At 42.7% G+C, this 25,041-nt stretch overlaps 2 protein-coding genes across 7 annotated transcripts in view; both read right to left on the reverse strand.

Moving 5' to 3' along the window:
- osbp2b (oxysterol binding protein 2b) overlaps positions 1-4,241 on the reverse strand; it is a 52,142-nt gene extending 47,901 nt beyond the window's left edge. For 2 of the 6 annotated variants that reach the window (XM_085181626.1, XM_085181625.1), the window contains exon 1: positions 3,700-4,239. In XM_085181626.1, coding sequence (XP_085037752.1) covers positions 3,700-3,857 — 158 coding nt within the window. In that variant the 5' untranslated portion in view covers positions 3,858-4,239. Of the gene's footprint in view, positions 1-3,699 lie in introns of all 6 variants that reach the window. The other 4 variants (XM_085181630.1, XM_085181627.1, XM_085181631.1 and 1 more) reach the window with 4 other exon arrangements.
- Positions 4,242-5,411: 1,170 nt separating this feature from the next.
- On the reverse strand, positions 5,412-22,406 carry rasl10a (RAS-like, family 10, member A). Its single transcript, XM_085181641.1, has 3 exons — positions 21,355-22,406; positions 11,402-11,526; positions 5,412-7,508 (listed from the first exon to the last, which is right to left on the reverse strand). Exons 1-3 carry the CDS (start codon positions 21,568-21,570, stop codon positions 7,238-7,240), a joined length of 612 nt encoding a protein of 203 aa, XP_085037767.1. The 5' UTR covers positions 21,571-22,406; the 3' UTR covers positions 5,412-7,237.
- Between the last annotated feature and the right edge of the window lie 2,635 nt (positions 22,407-25,041).

Genomic DNA, 25,041 nt, shown 5'->3' on the forward strand with positions numbered 1-25,041 from the left:
ACAACAACCAGTGAAGAACACAGAACAGACGGCCGTAAGCATGAAGAGGCACACAGAAGAAGGCAAGGGAGTACCCTGAGCATGAGAATGCACAGTCGACAAGTTTGTTATTTTGGCCGCGGGCCCATCACAAGACAGGGAGGAAGCCGGCGACTATGTCATGCTAATCAAAGAATAGAAAGATAAGGAAACCAAAAGCAATAACACTGCAGCACGGATGGTGTGACATGACCTGCTGAAAAACCAAAACAATGAGATAATGAAAATGTGGCCAGAGCCCCTGATCTCTTCAACATCGCTGTGCTGCCCTCAGCTTGACATAAACACGCACAAACAAACACACACACTAAGAGATGTACACTCTTTAGCCTGGTGCAAATACCAAAAAACGAGCCCATTAACAAGATTAGATCAGCGCAGCAACATCTCTTGTTCCAGCCACTCTGCTGATGTGTCGGAATAGTAAACAGGATTCAGGCCAGGCTTTACCCTCCAGCTGGGCCGAAGGTTGGCCAGTTTCCCCGCTCCCTCTCCCTCCCCGCCTCCCTGCACCCAGGAGCTGAGAGGTGTGAGCTGTAACGCCAAAACCTGACTTTCCAAAGGGACACAAGAGGTGCCGCCGCCCCCCCACCGAGCATTTAAATTGATACTATCTAGTTACTCTCCCGCAGCTGAGAAGGAAACATGGAAGGCCTGGTCTAGTATGAAGAGCAAGGCTGGATTTACTGATACAGCAGCTCCAATAGCACTCAAAGCTTTAATGCCCTGTAATCTTCCCTAACACACCAAGCTGGATATACTATAAGAGGTGAGAGTATTAAAACTGTGAGGAATAGTCAATTATGCATTTTTTTTTTTGTTAAAGAAGTTCATTGAGAAAAGAAGGGAAATATCTCCTGATATTTCTGAGGCTGAAATAAAAGCCAGACAGAGCAGCAGTGTCACAGCCTTAACCAATCAATAACTACCGCCCTGTTGAATCTCTATAAAACTCATTGTAATTTACCAGGAGCAAGTGCTGAGTGCGTCAGTCAGCCCACAAACCGTTTCTTATAACCCAGCAGTTGTGTCGCAGCACCAGCTCAAAGAACCAACCCGCTGCTTTATCAACAGCAGGCCTGAATGAAAGGAAACCTTTGGGGGTATTGACTAGTCTTAATTGCCATGTCTGTCAGTACTGATTTATCACAAATACAAAGTACCCTTTTTAAAGGGGGCGGGGGGACCCTGCGAATTAATAAACAAAGCAAAAATGATTAAATGCAGGACATGCTACATGAGGTTTGATGAAAGTTGTCTTTGCTTTAAAGTGTGTGACACGGTTTAATCTGTTGTGAATTGTATTTCCATTAAATCAGATAACACGCTGATGCAAAGTGACATCGTCTTTCTTCTGATGCTTCAACCTAAAGACAAAAAACAGTCAGAAGACACTTTAACCTAACACGTTGTCACATTTGACTGACTGTTTCCCCTTTACTTCACTCACAAAAGAAGCGCAGACAGTCAGCCAGAGAAGGCGCAACACAAAGCCTGAAGTCAGACACGCACAGTGTGCTCTGCCAGGAAGACAGCAGTGGAGGGGACAGCTCGTTCGCTTCGCTGCCTCTGTGCTCAGATGTCGACGGGCTACCTTTACTCCGTGGACAGCAGTCACCTTACAACATAATGGACTATTAATAGAGGGTAGAGGCAACAGGCGTCTTTCCTTTCACCACAAGCACGGGCAGGTGTGGGGCCGCATCTACCACACCTCCGTCAAATAACCCTGCTGGCACTAAAAGCCAAAGAGTCTGTTTCAGAAAATGTGGCATGAAATGGTCTGAAAAGAGATTTGATCGTGTTTCTGCCAGCACACAGAGTAGAGAAAGCTCCCTATTCAATCTGCATTTTTAGTTTTGGAGCTGCAGGAAAACATCGTGAGTCAGAAGTTTGCTTCACAGCCCGGGGAGGCAAAATCGTACTGATGAGCATTCGCCGCGTTATTTGATGTACACAGACGGTTCGCAGGGGACCCTTTAAACAAGCACTCTAACCTCCCAATTAAAGATGACATTTGAAAAAGACATTAACCCAGAGGGATCAACTTAAGATTTGCATTATTTTATGGCTGCAAGCAATTACAGAGTGCATTAACACATCATGCTAGAGCCATCTAAACTGTGAAAGCATTTAAACGTCACAGTCATGGCTTTGACTCGCAGCACGGTGAGCAGAGGAAGGTTAATGCCATTAGGTGCACCTTCACTCTTTAATTAGGGAAACTGGGTCAGAGACAGGGCGAACATCTGTTGCTGGAAAACACTATGACCAAAAGATCCCACTGATATAAATGCTTTGGTAACATGACAGGCCTCAGTATGACGTACAAACTGCTGAAACCGTCTGTGTACATCAAATAATGCAGGGTGTTTCAGTGTTGACAAAAGCAGCAGCAATAGCAAACAAACAGGTTAAACATGCAACAGCCAAGCAGCGAAAGTGAAAATCAACTAATTTTGCATGACTAAACAGCAGCTCAAGATCTGGCTTTCTGCCTCTGTCCCACCATCTTTGTCAGTATATCAAAGAGGTTTAGGGGGAAAGCTGTGAAGATTATGTCACACAAAGCAGGTACAGCTTTGTTCCCGAGTCTGGTTCTGCCTGATGTTCCTTCCTGTCAAAAGGAGGTTTTTCCTTCTCACTGTCACCAAGTGTTTCTCATAAAAGGTCATGATTGGGGGGGGGGGGTCTCTCTATTATTGTAGGGTATTTACCTTATGATATAAAGTGCTTTGAGGCGACTGTTCTTTTGATTTGGCTTTATATAAAATAACATATAAACTTAATTGAAGCAAGTCTGTAATTCTCATTGCTGTTGCCAAGGAAATTTGTTGATTCTGGCTGGCTTTAAATTGAAGTGCTATAGTATAAATCCACGTTACTAACTGAAATAAGCCTAAGAGCTGGCGTGCTTTACGATCCATTCAGAGAGCTCATGTATGAGCCTGAACACCTGCACCTGCGGAAACATGACTCCCGCGGAGGAAGCACCTGATCCACAGGTGCTACTACAGCTAACACTAGCTCGCAGCTACCTGGCTGTGCGATAGGAGCGAGGACAGACGGATAAACGATAGCGATCTTCTCTCGCACAGTATCCCGTTACGGCGATCATGCTAAGTGGCTGGGCTCAGTAACGTGACCGTGATGCAATGAATGAATGCACTCTGAAAAGTAACGTGGCGGTCATGTGGCGAAGGTATTTGAGACGGTGAAAGTCACATAAAAATAAGTATTCAGGGCGAAGGGTTATTAAATGTGTGTTAAAAGCGGCCGGGTACCCAGTCGTGTCGGTCTCCCCGGGCGGACAGCTGGATCTGCAGCCGCCTGACAGCTGATGACAGAAGGCTATCGTGCTAGCTTGGTGTGCTGGCTAACGTCTGTGCCTTCCGTGACATGAGTTCCCACTTATTTAAAGGACTAGCTGCCCTATATGTCCCCGTCTGTGTCACTGCCTCTCCGCGCCCAGCTGTCTTTTAAAGCAAATAATGACTTTCTCCTCCGTCACAGCTCCGGCAGCTAGCTTTAGCCTGCTGCTAAACAGCTGAGGCAGCCAGCTGTAGTGATGCGCCGACACAGAAATATGAGCACAAGTGGCGTTTACATTTTCCAGGGGGAGGGAGGAGGAAACATACACGCCATGCGTGCGATATTTACCTGTAATATGACAGCAGGCCATTGCTGAGGACAAACCACCGCCGCTGGTAGCCTTTCAGATAGTTGGTCCATTTAAAAAGCCAGCCTTTGTAAGTATCCGACCCAGGTGCCGGGGCCGCGGCAGAGGCGGATGCCGAGCCCTTCCCTTGCTCGCTCATCCTCGGCTCCGCCGCACGCCACAGAGTGCTGGATAAACCGGGAGCAGCGGAGACAGGGACACTACCCCCAGATGGTCCACCAGGGCGAGGACCTCGGCACTGACGAATGAGATCGACGGAAGAGGGTCCGGTGTAGGGCGAGAGAAACCACCGTAAACCCCCTTCACATGACGCTGGAATGGACACCGGAGGAAGGACGAGAAGTGATGCCAAGACACTTTGCTGATGCAGACTGCAGAGGATTCAGAGCACAGAGCTGGGCTGGATAGAAGGGAGAGCCCTTAAATGTTCTCAGCGTAACCTGATAAGACTTCCATCAAACTAAATTACTTACATTACGACAGCGATAAACAGTTTGTGGCACCAATTTTAGGGAGAGAGCGGCCGCTACCCCGGCCACTCATTGAGGGGGGTTGCACTGAGGGGGAGTGTCCGCTCTATCAATTCAAGTCTATAATTCAGCCCCGCACCACGTGACGTTGTTATCTAAACATTCCTAAACATTTGACATGCGGTTTTGGCTACTGAATTCAGATCTGATGCTGTCAGATTGAGTAGGGCAGACAAACCAAGTTAATCATCAGTGTTGTTAATCCGGCCTGTGCCTTTGCTTATAATTCAGGTCCTAATAAATCAGTGGCACCGGTGCACATCAGGGTGAGACACTTTTGGCACCCTTTTACTTGTGAAAAAGCACATTGAGTGTAGGGCAATCTGCATTTGAAGTACCAAATAAACCACATGACTAAGAAAGCCGTGCCCCAGACCTACTGCCTGCTCTTTGGGGGTTTGCTGTGTTATTACTTAATCTTAAATCTCCGGAATGCCCAGGGCAACCTGTGTCATTTTATTCTTTTATTTTGTATTATGCTGTCACCTAAATGGGATCGTGATATATATGCACAATAAACAGGGCCACAGAACCAAATAATCATTTTTCCCACCCACCATCACCAGTACAACGAGCATAAGCCTACGCTTTCACAATTTTATACAAATGTTTGTCCCCAGAGTCCGAATGGAATAGAGGGGAAAGGCTTGTAAAGCTGTGGCCTCTGTTTCCTGGAATAATATCCTACAGAAGAAGATGACATTGTCCACTTTAAAGGAGCGAGAGAATAGCTCCTTTGGTCAGTGTGACTGCTTTTGTAATGATCTGTTATTTATCTGTTATATTATTTGCATGTTTGTGTTCAACTGTGTGTACTGAATGTCAGGTGTATGTCTTTCTTTACTTGTCATACTGTTATGTGTTGTATTTAGTCAGGTCCCTCTTGAAAAATGCAGTCCGTCTAGACTGAATATATCATCACATTGCCACCTTAAACGAACTGAGTTGGTTAAAACTAGTGTGTGTGTGTGTGGGGGGGGGGGGGGGGGGGGGGGTCAGACACATGTTTGAGCAGCAAAATCCAGTAACTGGAAGTGTGTTTGATGCTTCTGATGTGGTTCCTGATAACATCGCTTTACCACAAGATGGCAATGTTGTAGAAATGATCCTAATGTGGTGAAGCCATGAAAAGCACATGGAGAAAAAAAGGGATCAGAGCAAGGTTGTTGTTCTCAAATGCTTTTAATAATCATGTGTCAGAAAGAACAAACAAAACAAAACGCAACCAAAAGCCAAACAAAATTACTTACAGTACTGACACTGTAAAAATAACACAACACAAGTGATGTATGTGATAAAAAACAGTAGCCCTTTTTATTTGAAAATGCACACAAACGAAATGATGAGAAGTCATGCTACACGCAGTTGCTTTCTAGTTTATCTCTGCTACATATTTCTCTTTTTTTTTCCCAACTAGAAAAACAAACAAACAAACAAAAAAATCTAACACAGCCATTTGGCCTGACTGAAGGGTTCAACAATACACCTTGGTAGAGTATCGTGAGCTTGTGCTCTCACATGCCGGTGAAAAACGACCACATTCACTCCACTCAGTTGCTCATTACAGCGTCAAAAAACCATGTATTACAAAAATTAAACACAGTATCACATTTTCACATCAGTGCAATTAAACCCTGACCCGTTGGCTCTACCAACAAAAGCATGCAACTCAATTAGTCTATGAATCAATCGTGTATATACAATAGATCTGCTTGCTTTCAGTGCTGGCATATTCACATACCTCGGCCTAATGAAATGAAAAGAGTTGCTGTTAATTTCACGATATGACCAATTAGATAGTATTCACATATTGATATGGAAGCCACCGAGTTCTGCGTGTGTATTTCTGCTGGAGCGCAAGTGGATTACATTGACTGTGTGTGGCGAGGCATTTTTAATATAATAATGTGTCTGGACATCCCTGTGTGTGTTTATTGCTCCTTTCTAATCCAGTGTTTCAACATCTGTCTGTTATCTTGCCACGTCTGTCCTTTGCTTGCCTGAATGTCAACTATAAACCTGCCTCTCCCTCTCTCCATCTCTTTCTCTCTCTCTCTCTCACACACACACACACACACACACACACACACACACACACACACACACACACACACACACAGACACACATGCACTCCACACACAGGTTCTTGTTTCAGGCTCCGGAGCCTCCTGCAGGTTCCCCGTTCCCTGGATTTAATGTATTCATCAGAAACAGACACTGAGTGAGGGGAGGGAGCAGATTAAAGTCCTACAGTAGATCATGATAAGGGACTGCAGCATTTTCTGCTGCAAGACAACCTTAAAACAGCCTTTCTGTGAACAAGCAGCTTTTACTGTTTTTTTAAGATTCTAATAGAGGATGGGGGAGAGAACAAAAATGCAGGCTACTTCTCAGAATCTAAAATTAAACACCACCTAACCATATCTATCTATGTACATTTTGAGATAACTGGCGCAGAAAATGAGCGCTCTCACTTTTTATCGTTTCCATCTTTTTGCCTGTGGGTCTCATGCACAAATCCCAATAAATCCAGTGATGTGAGCTTCTGCTTTTGACCTTACAGAGTGTGGCAAATTCAAAAGGAAGACTGGATGATATTGCTGCCTGTCCGCTTTGACTCTCACAAGCACAGCTTCTGCCCTGTCAGGCCCAGCGACAGACCTTTCATATTGGGAAGCGCAGCCTGAAATGTTGACCTGTGATGTGAGAAACATATCTGTGCTATGCTTTTTGTATTGTTTGTCACCTGCTTTCTTTTTCCCATTTCCTTCCTTGTTTCTACACAGTTGACTAGGAAGTGGTTGGATGACCATGTGAGTAATTTGAGTGTCTTTTACAGCGCACGAGTCTAATAAACCTCATTAAGAAAAATCAGCTCAGTAAAGCAGGAGGCCACGGGGTTATTTTTCCCAGCCATTTTGATAGAAAGTCCTTCTCTCTGCTGCCGCTCCACTCCTGAGTTGGCAGGGGTGGAGGGAGCTCTGAGGGTCACATGATGGTGCAGCGATTCCTCTGTAGCGCCCCCTGCAAACGAATGGAGGTGTGGTTCTGGCGCATCCCCCGTGCCACAGCAATCCCCAGCAGCTCCTTGAAGAGCAGGACTACGTGCCAGTTAAACTTGGCAGAGCACTCCACATAACCGCACTTCCATGTCTTCTTCACCAGAACCGACACGGCCCTGCGAGGCATGAAGCGCTGACGCTGCAGATCTCTCTTGTTACCCACCACCAGGATTGGCACCTCGCTGCTGCTACCTTCCCTGCAGGAGTATGAGAAAAGAAGGTTGTGTTATTTATTTGTATTTTTTAAAACCCAGCAAAGCCATCGTGTTGGTGTTTGTCACAGCTGTTGTCTCTGCACAGTTTTCCCTTCCTTCTGAGGTGTGTGGGGGTGGACTGGAGGATTAAAACTCACAGGCTCAAGGGGCCTCCCACCGCATGCTGCAGTGAGGGCTTTACAGCATTATTGAGTGGGAAAATGTACGGCAAGCCGGAGGGATGTGTTATAAAATTCTAACTCAGAAGCAAAATCAGAATACTTTATTAATCCCAATGGAATTTATGTGGTCACAGTTGCGCGAAGGCAGTAACGAACAAGTTAAAGTACCAATAATAAATAATAAAATATATTACAAAACTACTCTGATATATAAATATCCCCAATATGTTACACTAACAACCTAGGCGCCCCTCTCGTCATACTGACAGTTATCTTCTCTGTAAAGGACGTGCAGATATTAAAGGTAAGACCTGCAAATATAAAGATTAGTCCTGCAGCACTAATGAAAAACATACAGCACCTCCTCAAGTCGACCACAATTAACCGTGATTAGTAATGGTTTAGAAGTGTTTAAATGAAAATAAGTTTAGTGCAGCAGTGTGGGAAATTAAGCTGTTTAGTTTAGTTAGTTTAGTTTAGAGTAAAATGAAATGTTGATGATAACAATAATATTAATTTTGCTGCTTATTTAGGAGGCAAGATCATTGAGTTAATGATTTGTAATAATAATAATAAAAAAGCCTACGAATATAAACTATTTAGGAAAAGCTGTAACAACCGATGTTGAACTCAGAACATCTAGAAAAGACAAGTGTATAAACTGTTTAAACAGCTGCCTTAACAACTTAGCTCTTTCTCTCAGAACAAATGAAGGCGTTTTTTGTACGACAAAGACTTTTGCATACTTTTGAATATTTGCACGTCTGCCTCGACAGATGGACAAAATGGCTCGCCGAAGAGAAAGCGATGCAGCCTGAGAGAGATGAGCGGTGCAATTTTCAAGCCCCGAGGCGAAGTTCTCAAAACTTGGGAGCTGAACAACCACACCGCAGCAATCATCTCACTTTTCTCCTTTTCACAGGTTGTGCTCACATAACAGCCTTAAAAATATCTCCTTGCATATCTGCTCGGGCTTGACTACTTGTGCACAATGAGGTGTACTGAATGTGGGAGGCGGTGTGCATGCATCCCTTCATGAGAAGGGGGGGGGGGGGGGATAGGAATGATGGAGGGACGCAACACTGTCACAAGCCTCACTGAACTGAAGGTAGGCTCCTCGCTAGTGGGAACCAGAATAATAAAAGATTTCTGAGGAACATTTCAACAATAGACTTTTTTTTTCGACAGCTGACACACAGAGTAAAAAAAAGCCGATTATTAATGATTCCTCTTACAGTATCTGCCCCCTTCTCCTCCCCTTCCTTTCCTTTCCTTCTCCAGTCTGATGTTAGACTCTCCATGATTGCACATTTTCCCCCTGTTGTCTATTCCTCTCACATTCACCATTTCTTCCATAGTTGCTGGGGATAATGGGTTTCTGTCTTAAATCATAAACATTCGTGGTTACACGTTCAGAGCTGCAAGAAAGTGGGCATCAACTGTGGAGAGGCAGTTTGGTGTTGTACAACATGGCAAACAAATGAAGCCACCCAATGCACCTTTCTATATGTAAATATATGCATGCAGCTGACGACTGGAGAGCGAGGGATTTCTGGCCCCATATGCAGCAGGTGCAAAGCAAATCCAGGAAGCATTTACTGTATGTTATCTGTACGACTGCCCCGAGAATAGCCTTTAAATTACTAGTGTGGGTTTAGGCATCACACAAGAATCAAATGTCATCAGACAGTGAACTGTCATCACTATGAGCGTGCACGCTAAATTGAAAGATACCACCACAAGAAGCCTAAAAATCACTGTCACCATCATGTAATTGTACAGCTTTGTGACAGTCTGTGAAATTGTGTGCTGTCTTCAGACGGGTGACGGGATGATTTCATTACAAATCATCAGTGAAGGTTAACAAGCTGTGTGTCAGCGGTTTAACAAAAAAAAAGCAGGATTGTTGCATTACATTTAGTTAAAAATGAAATGCAAATCATTCAAACTTATATTCAAATGAAAACAGCACAAAAACAACACATGAATTGTTGAAATAATTTTTTTTTATTGAATTTGATTTCAGCAACATATTTTTTAAAAGGTTGAGACAGGAGCACGTTGAATACTTTGTTGCCTCTATCTTTCTATGCAGCCATGCTGCCGTAATACAAGTGGAATTTGATTTCGCACTCTTTATGAAATAAACAAGGCCTTTCCTGAGAAACATCCCCTCTGGATGGCAGCACACGTTGCTCCAAAACGTGCATACGGAGCCTTCAAAGGTGTATGTTACTTATGGCATGTGCACTAATGATCTTCTATACGATTACAGTATGGATGTTGGCTTTTTAAGCTGTGCACTGATAACAATCTGAATAGTCCAATCCCATGCATGACTCGACTACACTAGAATTTCTGTGAAAAACTAAACATCATTACTGCTTCCACTGGAATTAAGATGGTAAGAAACAGCCAGGTGCTGCTAGTCAAATGTAGCTGTTTGTTAAGACAATGTCACAGTCTTTCCAGGAGCATATGTCTGACCAATTTCACTACAAGGTCCGACTGTGCAATGCTCAAGGAAACCTTGACAAATTCTAGTTAGTACAACCGTCAAGTGACGCCTTGGGCTTGTTTTACCTTGCAATCAATGACTCAGTATTCAGTAGAAAAGTGTTCTAGATGCCGTCTTCCAACAGCTAAAGCTTGCCTGGAATTGGGCCATGCAACAAGACAACGATCCCAAGCAAAGGAGCAAATTTACAACAGAATGTCTGAAAAACAACAGAAACAAAGTTCTGCAATGTTCCAGGCAAAGCGTAGACCTCAACCTGATTGAACTGCTGTGGTGGACTCTTAACAGAGCTAATGCTAACAAACCTCAATGAACTGAAGCAACGTTGTAAAGAAGAGTGGAGCTAAAGTTAAAAAAAAAGTCAAAGTGAGAGCCTGCTGGGCTCTGTATAAAAATCCCACAGAAAACTATTACTTTACGTTATTACTGCTAAAGGTGGCTCTACAAGCTAAAACTTTCATTTTCACATTTTCACATGCTGGGCCTTTATTTTTTGGTATTTTGTACTTTGATGATAAAATCCCTGAAACTTTGTAATTTTTATGTTCTAAACATTATTCTTATGCATTTATTTGGTAAACCGACCATCCTCTTAATTCTCAGTTCTGAAGCCTCTGCCTCTGTGGGATGCTCTTTTATGTTACTGACCTGTTGCTAATTAACCTAATTAGCTCTGAGATGTTCCAACAGCTTTTTTTTTTTCAGCATTACGTAATATTTCTGGTCTTTTGTTGTCCCTGTCCTAGATTTTTTTTAAAATTAGAAAACAGTAATGCCTGTGAGTCTTGACAGCGTCATTGTGGTTCAGTTTTCAATTAAATATAGGGTTTAAAGCACGGGTGTGAAACATAAGGCCCAGGACGAAAAATTTCCAATGGAAAAAGATCCCCCCCCCTCCCCCCAATAGATAAATGATTAATTTACAGGAAAATCTCTGTTTTGTGAATTAACAAAACTTTAATATTTTAAAATTTAAAAAAAATCGAAGGAGAATCTGGTAAATTAACTACCACTAAACATTTTTCTGTAATTTTATACATTAATCATGTAGTTTCACTGGTCTGGCCCACTTAAGATCAAAGCAGGCTATATGTATGTGATGCATGATGTCCAATGAGTTTGACAGTCCTGGTTTGAAGCTTTTGGACCGTATGTTCAACATCTGCGTTGTCAGCAGAGAGTGTTTGTGACCATACCTGTTCTCTACTATCTGCTGTCGGATCATTTTGACGTATTCAAAGCTCTCCACGCAGCAGATGTCATACACCAGGATGTATGCGTTGGCATTACGAACACCTCTGCAGCGCAAATCCAGCCATTCCTGAAAGGACAGATATGTAGAGAAACACATAAATATGCAAACATATGAGTACGTCCAAGACACGTTTTAGTCAAGCTTAAGAACTGACATGGTCTCTCGGGTATGCTGACGTATTAGATGGAAGACTTTGCAGATGTGTAAGGTTCCCAGGCAGTGTGTCCTAATGGCTTTGTCAAAGTCTGACATTTCCTCAAATGCCATGATGAGGTTATTTGTGGTTCTGAGTGAAATGGCTCATCAGCTCATGAATACGTTCTTGTGAAATTGGGTGCGGACATTAATTTCCCCTTCAGGACAAACTGATGACTTTGCCACCAGCGTCATCATCAAAGAGAAATTTCAATCCAATACTTTGATTCACGACAGATTAAAAGACTAACGATAATCCCATCAGCCTTGCTTAATTTTTTTTCCTCTTTATGTAACAGAACTTTGCTCTGTCGCAGTTTGCTTCCCTGTTTGCTTCGCAGTTACAAAGTGCAGTCTATGAATTCCTCGAGCAGACATGGTTCTGGGAATCTTACAGCTTTGAACTAAGTCATAAAACACGATGACCCGCAGTAAAACACTGCACACTGTTCAAGGACAAAGAAAACACACAACCTTCTGTCAGGAGAGGAAAAAAGGGAACGCGGTGCTCTGATGTGGCAAAAAAAGCAACATTTTGTTCATGCTAATGGTTTTCAAAGCATAATTCAAAATGTAATCAAAGCACACAGTGCACGTGGGTCTATTTGCACCTTACTGAGAGCCATTAGTTTTAATAGAAACGTGAGGAACCATCCCTCTATCCAAATGTGTATCACTCAGCCGTCACAAGCTCACCACTGCCGACCTGCTGCCTGTAACAGCATGAAATTAATGTATAAACATTTGATCTGATAAAAGAGGGAGAGGCAAATAGAGGAAGTTCAGGGGCTGGGGGGAAAAGATATACTGAGGGAAGGAAATGAGAACACAAACGCAGGCCTGGGAGAATGTTGAAAAGATGAAAAAGGCAACAGCGGATCAAGGGATGAGCAGACATAACCTCTGGTGTTCCCACACACTGCTAATGAAGGGCCTAGACTCTGTGAAACCGCCTCAGTTCAGTTCAGTGAAACATAATTCAATCCAATTTAATATAATTTAACAGACAAACATTGGAAATTAACTTTGCAATAAACAGGGTCGTTCTTATTAGATGCAGACTGCTGTAATGCACAAACGGCATTGCACTTTAGACAACGGTGTGATGAGGATCTTTCAAATGTAGTCTAACATCTGGGGAAATACAGTTTAGTAGCTGGGGATGAGAATGACTAATAATGACTATGAAGCTGGAACTAGAAACTGCTTAGCTTGGCTTAACATGAATGCTGGAAGCGTGGAAAGCTGGGCTCTGTATAAAAACCCAAATCTGTTTTCTGCCACATTTGGAGCTCACCGGTCAACACATTACATTCAGGTTTATTATATTCCTTTAAATGAAATGAAAAGCGGCACAGGTTGTGGCCTTAAAAGAGGCTTGTGAGGCCCAAGACATCTTTTCTTGTGATCACTTTGAAGTTTCTGGTGTTGTGCCAAAAGATGGTCACCCACATTTAAGCTGTTGTAAATGACTTGTCGGCCTATAATCTGTGAAGCACATGTCAAACCAATGTCATCAAATCATTCTGAGCCACAAATCATGTCATTGGTGCCATAAAACGTATCATTGATGTTAAAAATATATAACTTTTGTCTACCTGTCATCAGGTAGTGCAATGATAGAACAACACCAACACGACGATATCAGATCGTGCAACCTTTACTGTCATTCAGTCCTCTGGATCTTTTACTACACAGTTTACTTTTCTAACCCACTTTTCACTCTTCAATGCATCTGACCTGCTCTGACCTCTGGCATCGACAAGAGATTTTCACCCAGAGACCTGCAGCTTATTGGGTAGTTTCTCTTTTTTGACCATTCTCTGTAAACCCCAGAGATCCCAGTAGATCAGCATTTTCTGAGATACTCAGACTACCCTGACAGCAACAACCATGCCACGTTCAAAGTCACTTCAATCACCTTTCTTCCCCATCCGACGCTCGGTTTGAACATGTTTTCATGCATAGGCACACTTCCATGTGATTGGCCGATAGAGATTTGAGAGCGCTTGAAAAGGTATACCTAATGAAATGGCCAGTGAGTTTATATTATGTTGTTAAGATTACTGATTTAACCTTGGAACATTTCCACAGACTCAGTGTAGATTTACTTCACACAGTGGCTGCTGTTCGATTTGCTCCTAACTCCTGAGCTCTTTTTTAAAACAGTTTTTTTTTAAATCCCTGTGAACACATTTTTAAAAGAATTTACATACAAATCAATTTCCCCATGTGATCACTGCCTCTCCTGAAGCTGTTTATTATGTTATGCTGCACTGATTTTCAGTGAAATTCTGCTCTGATGTATTTGATGCTTTTTGACTGATGCACCTGAACCTCGGGGCTCTGATGATGGAGCCGTGCTTGTTGTGCCCGTATTGCTTTGAAAGCTCACATATCAAAGTGCTGATTGTCAGGCCCCATTTTAATTTGCATGCTTATAATTAGCATGCAATCTAATGTGACCCCGTAGTAGAGCAGTGCAATGTTGATGGATTTGCTACAGTATTTTGTACAGCGTTAAGTCATTTTTTCCATGTGGTGTTTACTCTACACTTTTTCCAGCACTTACACAGCTTGTGTAACCTAAAATAGAAACGTGAATAGAAAAAAATTAATTACACTGCTGTCAAGGTTTTGGGGGGGGGGGGATTTGCATTCAAATTAAACATGCTGTACAGCTAATCTGTACAATGAATATGAACTGAAGGCACGGAGATGGCAATAAGATCACTGCCATCAAAAGTAAAAAGCGTAAGTGGGACGATGTGTTGTGGAAACTGGTGTAAAGTGCAGTTTTCTCTGGTCTTTCACAGTGTTTTCAGCAAGAGTGTTTTTTTTTCTTTCCATCAATTCATTTTCTTCCTGGAGTCTATCCTGAAGTGTCCAGTACAGCTCCAGTCCAAAATTTGTTGTGTTTCCCGAACAAACCAGAAATGTTCGCTGTCATCACAGTTCATGATAACTGAGGCAGCTGACGACGTAAGTACAGTGGCTTGTGGTTGCAGCCTCACATCCCGCGGGGCTAAAAATAGCAGCTTGTGTTTTCATCTCGTATCTCTTTGTCGTCCAAGTCCTGTTTTTAAATGTGGAGGAGGAGCCGGCACAGAAGCAGCAATACTACTTCTCCAAACCCCAAACACGAGGCCCAGGCCAAAACAGAGCAGTAAAGAAAAGGCAGCGCACTGATACGCGGTAACCAAATGAATGCAAACGGCATGTGTGGGCATGTTTATTTGTGTGTGCTCGCCGGGATGTGAGAATGTGCTTGCGGGAGTGTGACTGTGAAGTGTGGTGCCACTGTCTGTGTCCTCCACTCGGTCGCCTTACCACAGCGTGGAAAAAGAGCAGCTCGTCCTTTGCTCCTCAAGACCCAAACAGAGCGTGTTTCCCTGACAACTGCAGGGCCGTGGTCAGTTTTCAGCAGGCTATGGCAAAGCCTCCATGGCTCTGATATTAGTGGAGGCAGCTTGAACGTAATGAGTGGTTGCAGTGGATCAATACTCCATCCAGTGCAGGAGGGCGGCTGGTGTAACCTGGCTGGGGCCAATGCTGAGCTATTACAGATATGTCAAACACAGGTCACGCTGGTTGATTTGGAATTAAAATCCATTACATCCCTTAGGGATGGAAGTCCCCTTTTCAAAGTAATGACCTGGACCAGCAAAACCATTTATTGCCCTTTGTTGTAAGTCTCCAGTGTTCAGGTGACAAGGAGACTCTGGCTGATGCTGACGAGGGGTCAAAAATGGAAATTCTCAAGAATTAGAATGGATTGGGAAACTGAGAGATATGGAAGTTGCTCTATGTCTTTCTTGTCCTTACAGATATCCTTTCATGTTTGCTGCCAGAGAGTTAGATGAGAAGATTGCCTACTTTGTTAAATACTAATAAGATAAAGCCAGGAGCTGGAAGCTTAACATCAAGACCAATTGCTGGGTCTGACCCGAGGCACAACCTCCATGGCTGAAAAATGAAACCAGTTGAAGTGCACTTTGAAGTGCAGTTACTCGAAGGGACACTGAGGCAGCCTCGAAAAGCAAGTTAATCTGCTTAGACTCACAATTTAAAGGCCTAACTGTACAATGGAAATATGAATACAAGTTTAAATAAAATGGTTTACAGTCTCAGTAGCTGATGTTTCACTTCCTTTGGGGTGACTGTGTCTCAGGAGGTGGAGCAGGTTATCTACTAATCAAGAGGTCAGTAGTTCGATTTCCTCACACATCGGAGAGCAACTCAGCTTCAGCTACTTGCCCACTGATTCTTAGGCATGCAGCCAGGTATGGAGTCGCCAACCTTTCCAAATCTTCCAGAGCTACAAACACCACCACCACCACCACCCCTAGTGTGAATGTTTAACTAAAAGCTCTTATTGCACTTGCATGAATGAGGCTTGTAGTAAGAAAGCTCTTTGAGCGAAAAAGTGCTACATTAGTACAGGTTCATAATAAGTGTACCAGAGGTGATTTTTAATATAACTCACCAACTGTGATGTTATTAGCACTTGAACTTTGCATTTTTAAGGGAATAGTTGAATGAGAGGGGGAAACACCAACTGGTTGCTAGCTAGCTGTCTAGTATGCTAGGCTACTTCTAATTCAAATCACTGATCTAGAACAAATAACATGGCTTGCGAGTACTTAACAATTAATTAAATCTAACTGTACTAAGAGCCCATTCAAGGAATCTTTGCTTCAGCTTTGTTGAGTGAAATGTCAGCATTTTATTCAGATTTGACTTGGCAGTAATTAGCACTGAGGATGAGGGTGTGTTTTGCTGATCAAGCTTGTTAGAGTCATCTCTACAAGGCTTGTCTGGTCCATATTTTGTTGGGCACAGTTTTACACTACTGTACACAACCATAATGGATTTAATTTTATTCTTGTATAAGTGCAAATACAAGGGTTGCCAGCTTGTTTAATTCTTTGCAGCCTGAAGTCTGGAACCCATGGACATCAGGAAATGCTGTCTTTCTTTGCTTGAGATGCAGGGCCTTTTTTTACAGCTGCCTTTGGCTGCTGCTCGTGTGTGAGTATCTCTGCTCTGAGTTTTGTATTTAATACCTGAAAAGCTGCACTACTAGCCTGAGATCAGGCGAAGACTTGCCATTCAAGGATATCTACTTTCTTTGCTTTGACAAACTCTCGGTTGCTTTTACAGTTTGCTTTGGGTCATTTTCTGTTTGTGCTGTGAAGCTCTGCCGATGGGTTTTGTAGCATTTGTCTGAATCTGAGCAGAGAGTGTCGCCCCGTACACTTCACAGTTAATCCTGCAGCTTCAGTCAGCAATCACATCACCAACAAAGTGTCCTGGTTCCCCTGCCAGGCATATGTTTCTACGTGGTATTCTTGGGATCATGACCTTTTCTCTAATGCTCAATACTTTTGTCTTCTATTAGTAAGTAAAGTTACATTTTATTTATACAGCACCTTTTCAGATTAAATCACAAAGTGCTTCACAGAGGCTCAAAACGTACATCATCCAATGTCAACCAAAACCGATTTTAAAAAGATAAGTCTTTAACTGCTTCTTAAAAGAAATGACTGAGTCCACAGATCTCAAACTCAATGGCAGAGAGTTCCAGAGTCTGGGAGCCAGAGATACAAACGCTCTGTCACCTTTAGTTTTTAACCTTGTATGCCGGACAGCCAGCAGGCCTTGGTCACAAGAACTCAAGACCTTTTTTCCTTCTATTATGTTAGTACAGGTTAATCTTGGTTTCATCTTTTATCGTCTAGATGTTTTCTGTCAAACTCTAATCCGGCCTTCCTGTTCCTCAGTGTAACTGTGTGAACCTTATTGTAAATTCTCTGTATTTCCATTGATGAAGGTGTTTCTTGATTGTAGTCCTCGATAACAATACTCCTACCTCCTTAAGAGTATCCTTAATTTTGTTAGGTGCTATAAAGTTGTTTCTTTAGCCATGGAAATCATTCTCTGTGGCTTTTCTGAGCATTTATTATTTTTTAATGGCATAAAAGATTGCTGATTTAGCCGATCCTGGAGTTTTGCTCTCTCTCTGAGAGGATAATTTTGGTGTTTCAGTGACGATGTCTTTCACTTGCACCGACATCTATTTGAGACTCGTATTTAAAATTTTGGTGAAAAGCTACGAAATAAAAATTCAACACTTCAGATATTCTGTCTGTTTCATTTATTATGAAATAACAAGTGAACGTGCCTCACCTGGCCATGAAACTGCCCGTCAATCAAATGTAGAACTAACTGTGAGCCACTGAAAATGAGGGACTGCTAAACTGTTAATGCAACATTTTCATTAAACCCTTCGAATTAAGGCTAAAAGTCTGCACTTCTATCACCTCTGGATGTTTTATTTAAAATCAACTGTGAAGGTGTGCACAGGGAAAACTACAAAAACTGTGCCTTTGCAGATAGTATAATGATATTTGTGTATATATCAGCAAAAACAGATTAAATGCAATTCAGAATGAATGATCCACTATGATTATTATACATTTGTGCTCGGTTTCACTTCCAGATCCTGTCAGCACTTAACGCTTCACCGATATGTGCACTTCACAGACGCACACATTTTTCTTGCTGCATCTGCAAGCGTGAAATACGATAGTTTCCCCGCTGTTATATATGAAAGTATTGACAGAGATAGCTGAGAAAAATGCCCAGAGACAGCAGGAGACGGAGCATTTTGTGTGGGAGGAAGTCATGGAGATACATTATGGCAAGAACAAAAAGGGAAAAGAAGAGAAAGGGAAAAGAAAAGAACAAGAAAAAATCATGCTGAATCTTCTGTCACGCTTAAATCCATCTGTCATTACATCGTATTGACACACCAGGACAGATGCTCTCTCAATGCAATACTCTCAGAAACAGACACACACACCACAAAGCAAACAAATCATTACACCAACCCAGCTTCACGGGAAAAATGATACAAATCTTGCCTCTTTCCAGCATTAAAAAAAAAGATTTTTTTAATGTCTCTGTATGTTGTTGAAATGAGGTCACAAGTCGCCTGCTAGAACGCCACTGCTGTTCTTATAAAATAATCTGAACTGATGAGAAATTGCCGGGCTACATCAGCGCGGAGGCGTACTGACTCACTCTATTCTGCAGTTTATTCATCACAAATTTTATAGGACAATATAAAACCTCATTTGGTCACCTCGGCTTCAACGGTGTCCATTAAACTTTCTAATTGACCAAAACAAATTCCCGCTCTCTCCCTCCCCTCTCTCCTTTGTTCCTCTCTTATTCCCCGACTGTATTCTAACAGTGAAGTGTGCTTTTATTTAATTTGCTGTCTTCACCAAGTAAAATTCAATCAGGATTCTTTGTGCTGGCTCAACTCACCCCTCATTACATCCAACTGCCCCTGATCCACGTTAGATTTCTGTGGCTGCGGGGTTAAACGCAGTGACTCAAAAATGCCCCGTGTCTCCCACTGTGAATAGAGGATGAAGCACCAGAGGAAGCAAGAACGAGCGAGACAAAGCACAGCGGGCCTTCCAGGTGTTGTTCCTTAGCAAATGAGTAACCGTAAATCTGTCAGATGGAAATGTTGTGGCAGCACTCAGCTAATGAATTTCTCTGCTGGTACACCTTTGACAAAGAGCCTGCACCACCACTCTGACATTAGCATGAAATGTTTAACCAAAGACAATCAAATGAGGAGGAAACCCCTCAAATGTGACTCAACCTTTGAGACACTTGAACTCATGAGATGCACCTCGTCCCCTCTTCCTGCAGCTGCTCCTGCTTATTGCTTAATGGGGGTTCAAAGCACTTTAGCTGGAAAAAAGGAAACTTGGTGCCTTCCCAGCAGGAATCTGTAGCGTAAGCAGTCTGCAGAACTCTTAACACCTTCCAATAAAATGTTAAATCTAGTAGGGAAGCTTTGTATAACCCCGACATGATGATTGCTCTGCCCTGTCAGATGTTTTCTGTGTTAACGCCATAGCTTTGTGAGCGCACAAAAAAACAGCACTTTGGGAGGTCTCTCTTTCTCGTTGTGCTTTTGTTGTCTCCTGCTTGGCTTGATCTCATTTTCTCAGTGGCACTTTCGCCGGCGGTAGATAACCGCAGCTGTTCTTGGGAGGCCTATCTGTGACACCGACTGGGAGGGAAGGAGAGAAACAGTCAGCAGCAGCAAATCAATGGCTTTGCTGTGGTGACCTTGGAGATTTCGGTCTTTCCAATGAGGTCACAGTGGACAGGAGTCAAACACGTGCCTCACGTCAGCAGAGACTTGCAGTGGGATGTGCCGTTTCAAGCACCGCACACATGCATACGAAGAGAGGGACGCACTATATTCAGCAACTTAATGGGCTGGGAAAAATGGTAAAGAGGACTTTAACAAGGGGATCATTTGTCTCGAGGGATAGAGTCACATTTTTAAGGCGATATTAAAGCAGTTCTCACATGCTCATGTGTAGATTGGAAGGATTTCAGCTGCTGTAACAGATCCTACTCTCCACATTTGGCCACTAATAGGGAAAGGAAAGCGGAGAGCTGATGTCTTTCCAATAAAGAGAGGATTTAATGTGATTTCCCTCTAAGTGTCAAGGGCCAAAATACGCACTTCTCATTCCATGTAAAAAACAACTAAAACAATGCTTAATACGTCTGATTCACACAAGGTAAGCGGAATAATAACACAAAGAGGATTTAAAAGATTATCCCCTAGACTGATTCAGACAGTTGAAGCCTCACAAAAATATATTTTTTACACAAAATCAGGGCTGTAGAGTTTGTCACCCATCACTTAGTTTTGCACTGCATGATAAGCACCTCTGTGTTTTCTTGATCTCCCCTCTACTCTCATGTCTTCTTGTTCACATGACACTTCTGGACAGAGGCAGCCCTGCCCCTGTTTAGAGGAGGCTGGAGAAGCAGGTGAAGCAGCTCTCCCACATCCTTGGTTCTGGTTTTTTGTTCTTATTTTTTACTGGCTGTGTTTTTGAAAACAGAGGTTCAGAAGTCTGTGGTGTTTTGAAGCCTCTGTGGGTCTGAGTGTTCCCCTCCTCCTTGGTTGTGACTGTTTAACAAAGGATCTGTAAGGCGGGAGGGTGAAAAAAGTTAGAGGACCTAATAATGCTTTCAATATGGCCACATGAGGACTGTTTCAAGAACCTCAGATTCTTGTCAAGACCAGATATGCCTCCATCTAATGAGGGGTGGCATCTGACCTGTGGTCAGGAATAAAAGGGCAGTCTGCTCTATTTTTAAAAAGGGAGTTTTAACCAGGTGCAGTGGCCATGCCTGAAGCACAATGCTGCAGAATCAACACAAATATCAGCAGCAGCACTGCTGTTTCTTAGAAGTGTGTAGAAAACATGTTACGATTAACACAGAACAATATGCAAGTTTGCATATTGCAAGTTTGCATATTGCAAGTTTGCATATTGTCTTCATAAACGGGCTGAAAGACAGAGACAAAGAGAGTTTAAAAACGTCAAAGTGAAGCTCTTAGGCTTTAAGTCAGCCAGGTCTCCATAGCAACTAGTAGACTAGGGACATCTGATACTGAAAGAGGAATAAATAAAATTGGTGTTTTTGCCTTTGAGGGATGTTAGCGGCTGTGAACAGACGGGCACTTGTAAGATTAAGCAGTGATTAAATAAATGAGAAGCGGGTTCAATCAGAGAATGGACCCCCTCCTCTCTAAGCTTGTTTAAATCCTCCTCTGATAAAGTTCCCGAGACAGAGACGTGATACCTGACTGGAGCTTGATGGAAAAGAGGAGATCGGCGGGACGTCCAAAATCTTCAGCTCGTACATGTTCCCGTTCAGTATGACGGAGGGTCTGTACACATATCTGGTCCTGGTCGGCGTGTACACCTCCGAGAAGTCGTTATAGATGAACTGGCGGATTATAGAAGTTTTCCCCACTCCGGGAGCACCGATCACTGCGATACTCAGCGTCTCCACCATTCCTGGAGCCCGAGTTCAGCACCATGGACAGCGACGACAACAACGGCAGATGTTGTAGTCCAGAAACACAGCTGGCCGCTGCTTTAAAAAAAAAAAAAAAAAAATCTTTATTTTGTCTTTTTCTTTTCTTTTTTTTTCTTGCTGTTTCTCTGGTGGAATTCAACACACCCGCCGCCGCTGCCCCTTTAACCAGCACCCACTAAATCACCTTAACTGGCTTCAGCTGCGTTCAATAGAAGAGTCGGTGGGAGAATAGAGCACCCACCCGTCGAGCAGAGCGGGGAAACTTTTATCTCCAAGACACGCAGATGGTCAAAAATACAGCTCAGCCACCAATAGATGGGCTCTTCGCCGCCTCTGTGAGCCAACGCAAGGAGAGAAACTCTTGGTTTTCAGGGGACACCCCAGGCAACCTCGTCCCCGGAGAGGAAGCATAAAAGTCCGCCCTTGCCGCCTCCACATGGACATAATCCTGCCAAGGCTGGGCTCCGATGACCTTGTCCAAACGCACAGGAGCTCTCAGTGTCTTCGTTGATTATCTCCTCCGCACCTCTCACTCATCCCCAGCGATGCACCACCGCGCTTCTCCATCACAATGAGGACGGGCGCGCAGCCGCTCGTCTCATAAGCTTTCCACGTGTTCCCGCATAATACGCGATCCCCATAATCTTCTGGTTTTCGATAACACAACGATCGATTTAAGACAGGAGAGGCAACTCGCACAGAAAACAGCGGCGCGTATTCTGTAAAGGCATCTGGAGTCTTAAGGAGCGCTGCGTGTCTGCCGTTGGAAAGACAGGAGCTCTCCACTTCCCTCCCTCTCCCCCTCTCTCTCTCCATCATCATTTGCAATATCCACTGCCCCGCTCGTCCAATAGGATCACGTAGTGCACAAGGCGTGCGAAAGCTTTGAGCTCCCATACGCCGCAAACAAATAGCTGTGGAAGAGGCCACACACTATACATCATCTCCGCGACAGGGTCACAGAGAGGCGGCGCAGGACTGAACATCATACCTGTGAGGTGACTTATGACCGGACAGGGTCCCGGGGCACGCGAGGCGGGATTTGTTCGAACAATTACGGCTGACAGCGGAGCACCACAGACAAAGCTGAGCAATAAACGCAATTCAGTTTATGGTTCCTCAGAATGACTGAGATGAGCTCCAGAGAAGTGTGAGACTGTTCTGTGAAAGGTTTGCATGTTTTATGTCTGTGAAGGTTCTCAGTCATCCAGGTCATCGTAGTCTAAGGAGCTTGGAAAGAAAAGCGTCTTGACTTCTTTGAGTTGCTTGAAGACGTTTCACCTCTCATCCGAGAAGTTTCTCATGCAAACATGCAAACAGTTTGCATGTTTTAGTTCACACCTCCACAGATTAGTTCTTATTATTAACAAGAACAGCGTTTTAGATCCAGTTTTCCAGGATGAACCCAGACCTATTGTTGGTGGGTTGTTTTTTTTTTTACTTACACATGTCTGAATGCAAATCAGTTGGAGCAAAATTTCTAGGGTTTTACTGGTGAAATGTGTAAAGGTACTAATAAGACATAAACAAATGGAAAATAGGCGAAGGCTCTTGAGGAAATGGGAGTAGTTAAAAAGAAATATCAAAAGTTAAAAGAACAGAAGGATACTCACTGGTAACAATGCCCCCGATGGTGAGAGTTTTAGTGGAAATTTGGAGAGGGTATTTACAAAAAGGACCTTTAAAAATAACAAAGCAAGTGTCACATGCTGAAGTTGGTTAAATATCAGCCAAGGAGATGTTTGACAACACGGCAGCCTAAAATAAAATATGTAGAAAGCATTTGTTACTTTAATGAACATAAAATAAAAGCTTTATTTGTCCTGAAAGCTGGAAATTGACCGTGTTACAGCAGCTAAAATATGAAAAACAACTTGGCTGAATAAAATAAATATATCACAGAACAAATGCCTTAAAAAAATGACACTAAGGAAGAATGTTATTTAAACAGAATATTTCAAAGAAAAGCTCAATAAATCCACATTTAAATGTGTTACAAGAAGGAGATTAAAGCTAAAATAAATGACAGTATGTTGTTATGGTGGTAAAGATATTTTTGTCTTTCCAAACATGTTTTATCAGAAAATCGATGATCAAACATCACAAATGAGGATTATAGACGTGCTGCCACCGAGTGATAAATGCCAAATCTGGAAAATGTCAAGATAAAGAGTAAGCCGAATGTATGAGATTACTCTCAGAACACATAAGAGAGCTGATGATGGGTGGCTGTAGATCAGGAGGTGGAGCAGGTCGCTGGCTACTCCATACCAAATATCCTTGGAAGGATACTAACCCAAGTTGCTGTCTGCTGTATGAATGTGTATGAATGCTAGATAGAAAGGACTTATATGGATGGGTGTGAATGAGATAAGTTGTATGAAGCACTGAGTGCTCAGAGTAGAAAAGCGCTACATAAGAACCAGCTGCCACATTGTTCAGCTCAGCTACATTTTGGAAAATGTGGAAAATTCTAAAAAGCAGGACACACATTTTATACCTTTAACTGTCTCTTCATCTGTTTCAATCTTCTTACTGACAGATGTAACCCCATATGCCAAAGTAGTAGATAAACCATTAAGTGAATGGAGGTTTATTTTATTATTTAGTTATTGGTGTTTGTGTTTAATAACAGAAATGTTCCTTTTCCACCATCTTTAACACCATTTTCTGGTTGTGACAGTTGTTTTTTTGTTTTTTTTTAACTTTAGGATAAAGACCTCTATTTCTTACAGTGTAATCCCAGTCAGTCCATACTTGCAAGTTGCTTTGATTTTCCACAGCAATATTTCTTTATAACATTGAAAAAAAAATGCTGCTTTATTGCACTTCTTTATCTCTTAAGAGATAAAGATTAAGAGAAATTAAACGTGTATTTAAACTTCTTTACAATCAAACTAAGGTGAACAGTTTAGAGCAAATAGCTTCACTGAAACTGAGTCCACAACGTTAAAATAAGTGTGACACTCCTGGACTGACCATAAATAGTGGAAGTGATCTGGATACATTTAAAAGAAAAAAAAGAAAATAACTGAGTTTAAAAGAAGGGCTTCAGCTTCTTGATTTCTCCTCCCAACACTTCAGAAAATCTATTTAAGAGATAAAATACTGTGATTACTTCCCTGCTAGTAACACAAATTACATTTGTGGTTTGGTAGTTAATGACTGTGTTCTCATAGAGAGGAGACGTTTACTAAAAGACAGTGAAGTAACGCCCGCTTTTGGAGTCCTTACAGGATCAATATTATGGATCATTCATTACAGCAGCAGAAGAAAGTCTGACACTGGTCACAGCTTCACTTTGCTCTGGTCAGTGATTTCTGTTGACCTTATGATTCACGCAGTCAGAGATTTGAGCTGAAAAGTGCTTGTGACCACCATTGGATCATGCAGAGGAAATCTTGGTTAAGCTTTCCAAAGCAGGTTGGACTTTCAGGAAAAGGAGGG

The sequence above is a fragment of the Neolamprologus multifasciatus genome, chromosome 12 (genome assembly GCF_963576455.1).
Source record: "Neolamprologus multifasciatus chromosome 12, fNeoMul1.2, whole genome shotgun sequence".
In the NCBI taxonomy this organism is placed as follows: Eukaryota; Metazoa; Chordata; class Actinopteri; order Cichliformes; family Cichlidae; genus Neolamprologus; species Neolamprologus multifasciatus.

What these genes read in the sequence shown, in the direction of transcription:
- rasl10a (XM_085181641.1), bottom strand. Translation starts at nt 21,570, where the DNA reads ATGGTGGAGACGCTGAGTATCGCAGTGATCGGTGCTCCCGGAGTGGGG. An exon ending in TTCCATCAAGCTCCAGTCAG is followed by an intron (nt 11,527 to 21,354) that starts GTATCACGTCTC and finishes CTGTCCTTTCAG; the next exon opens with GAATGGCTGGATTTGCGCTG. An exon ending in CAGCAGATAGTAGAGAACAG is followed by an intron (nt 7,509 to 11,401) that starts GTATGGTCACAA and finishes ATACTCCTGCAG; the next exon opens with GGAAGGTAGCAGCAGCGAGG.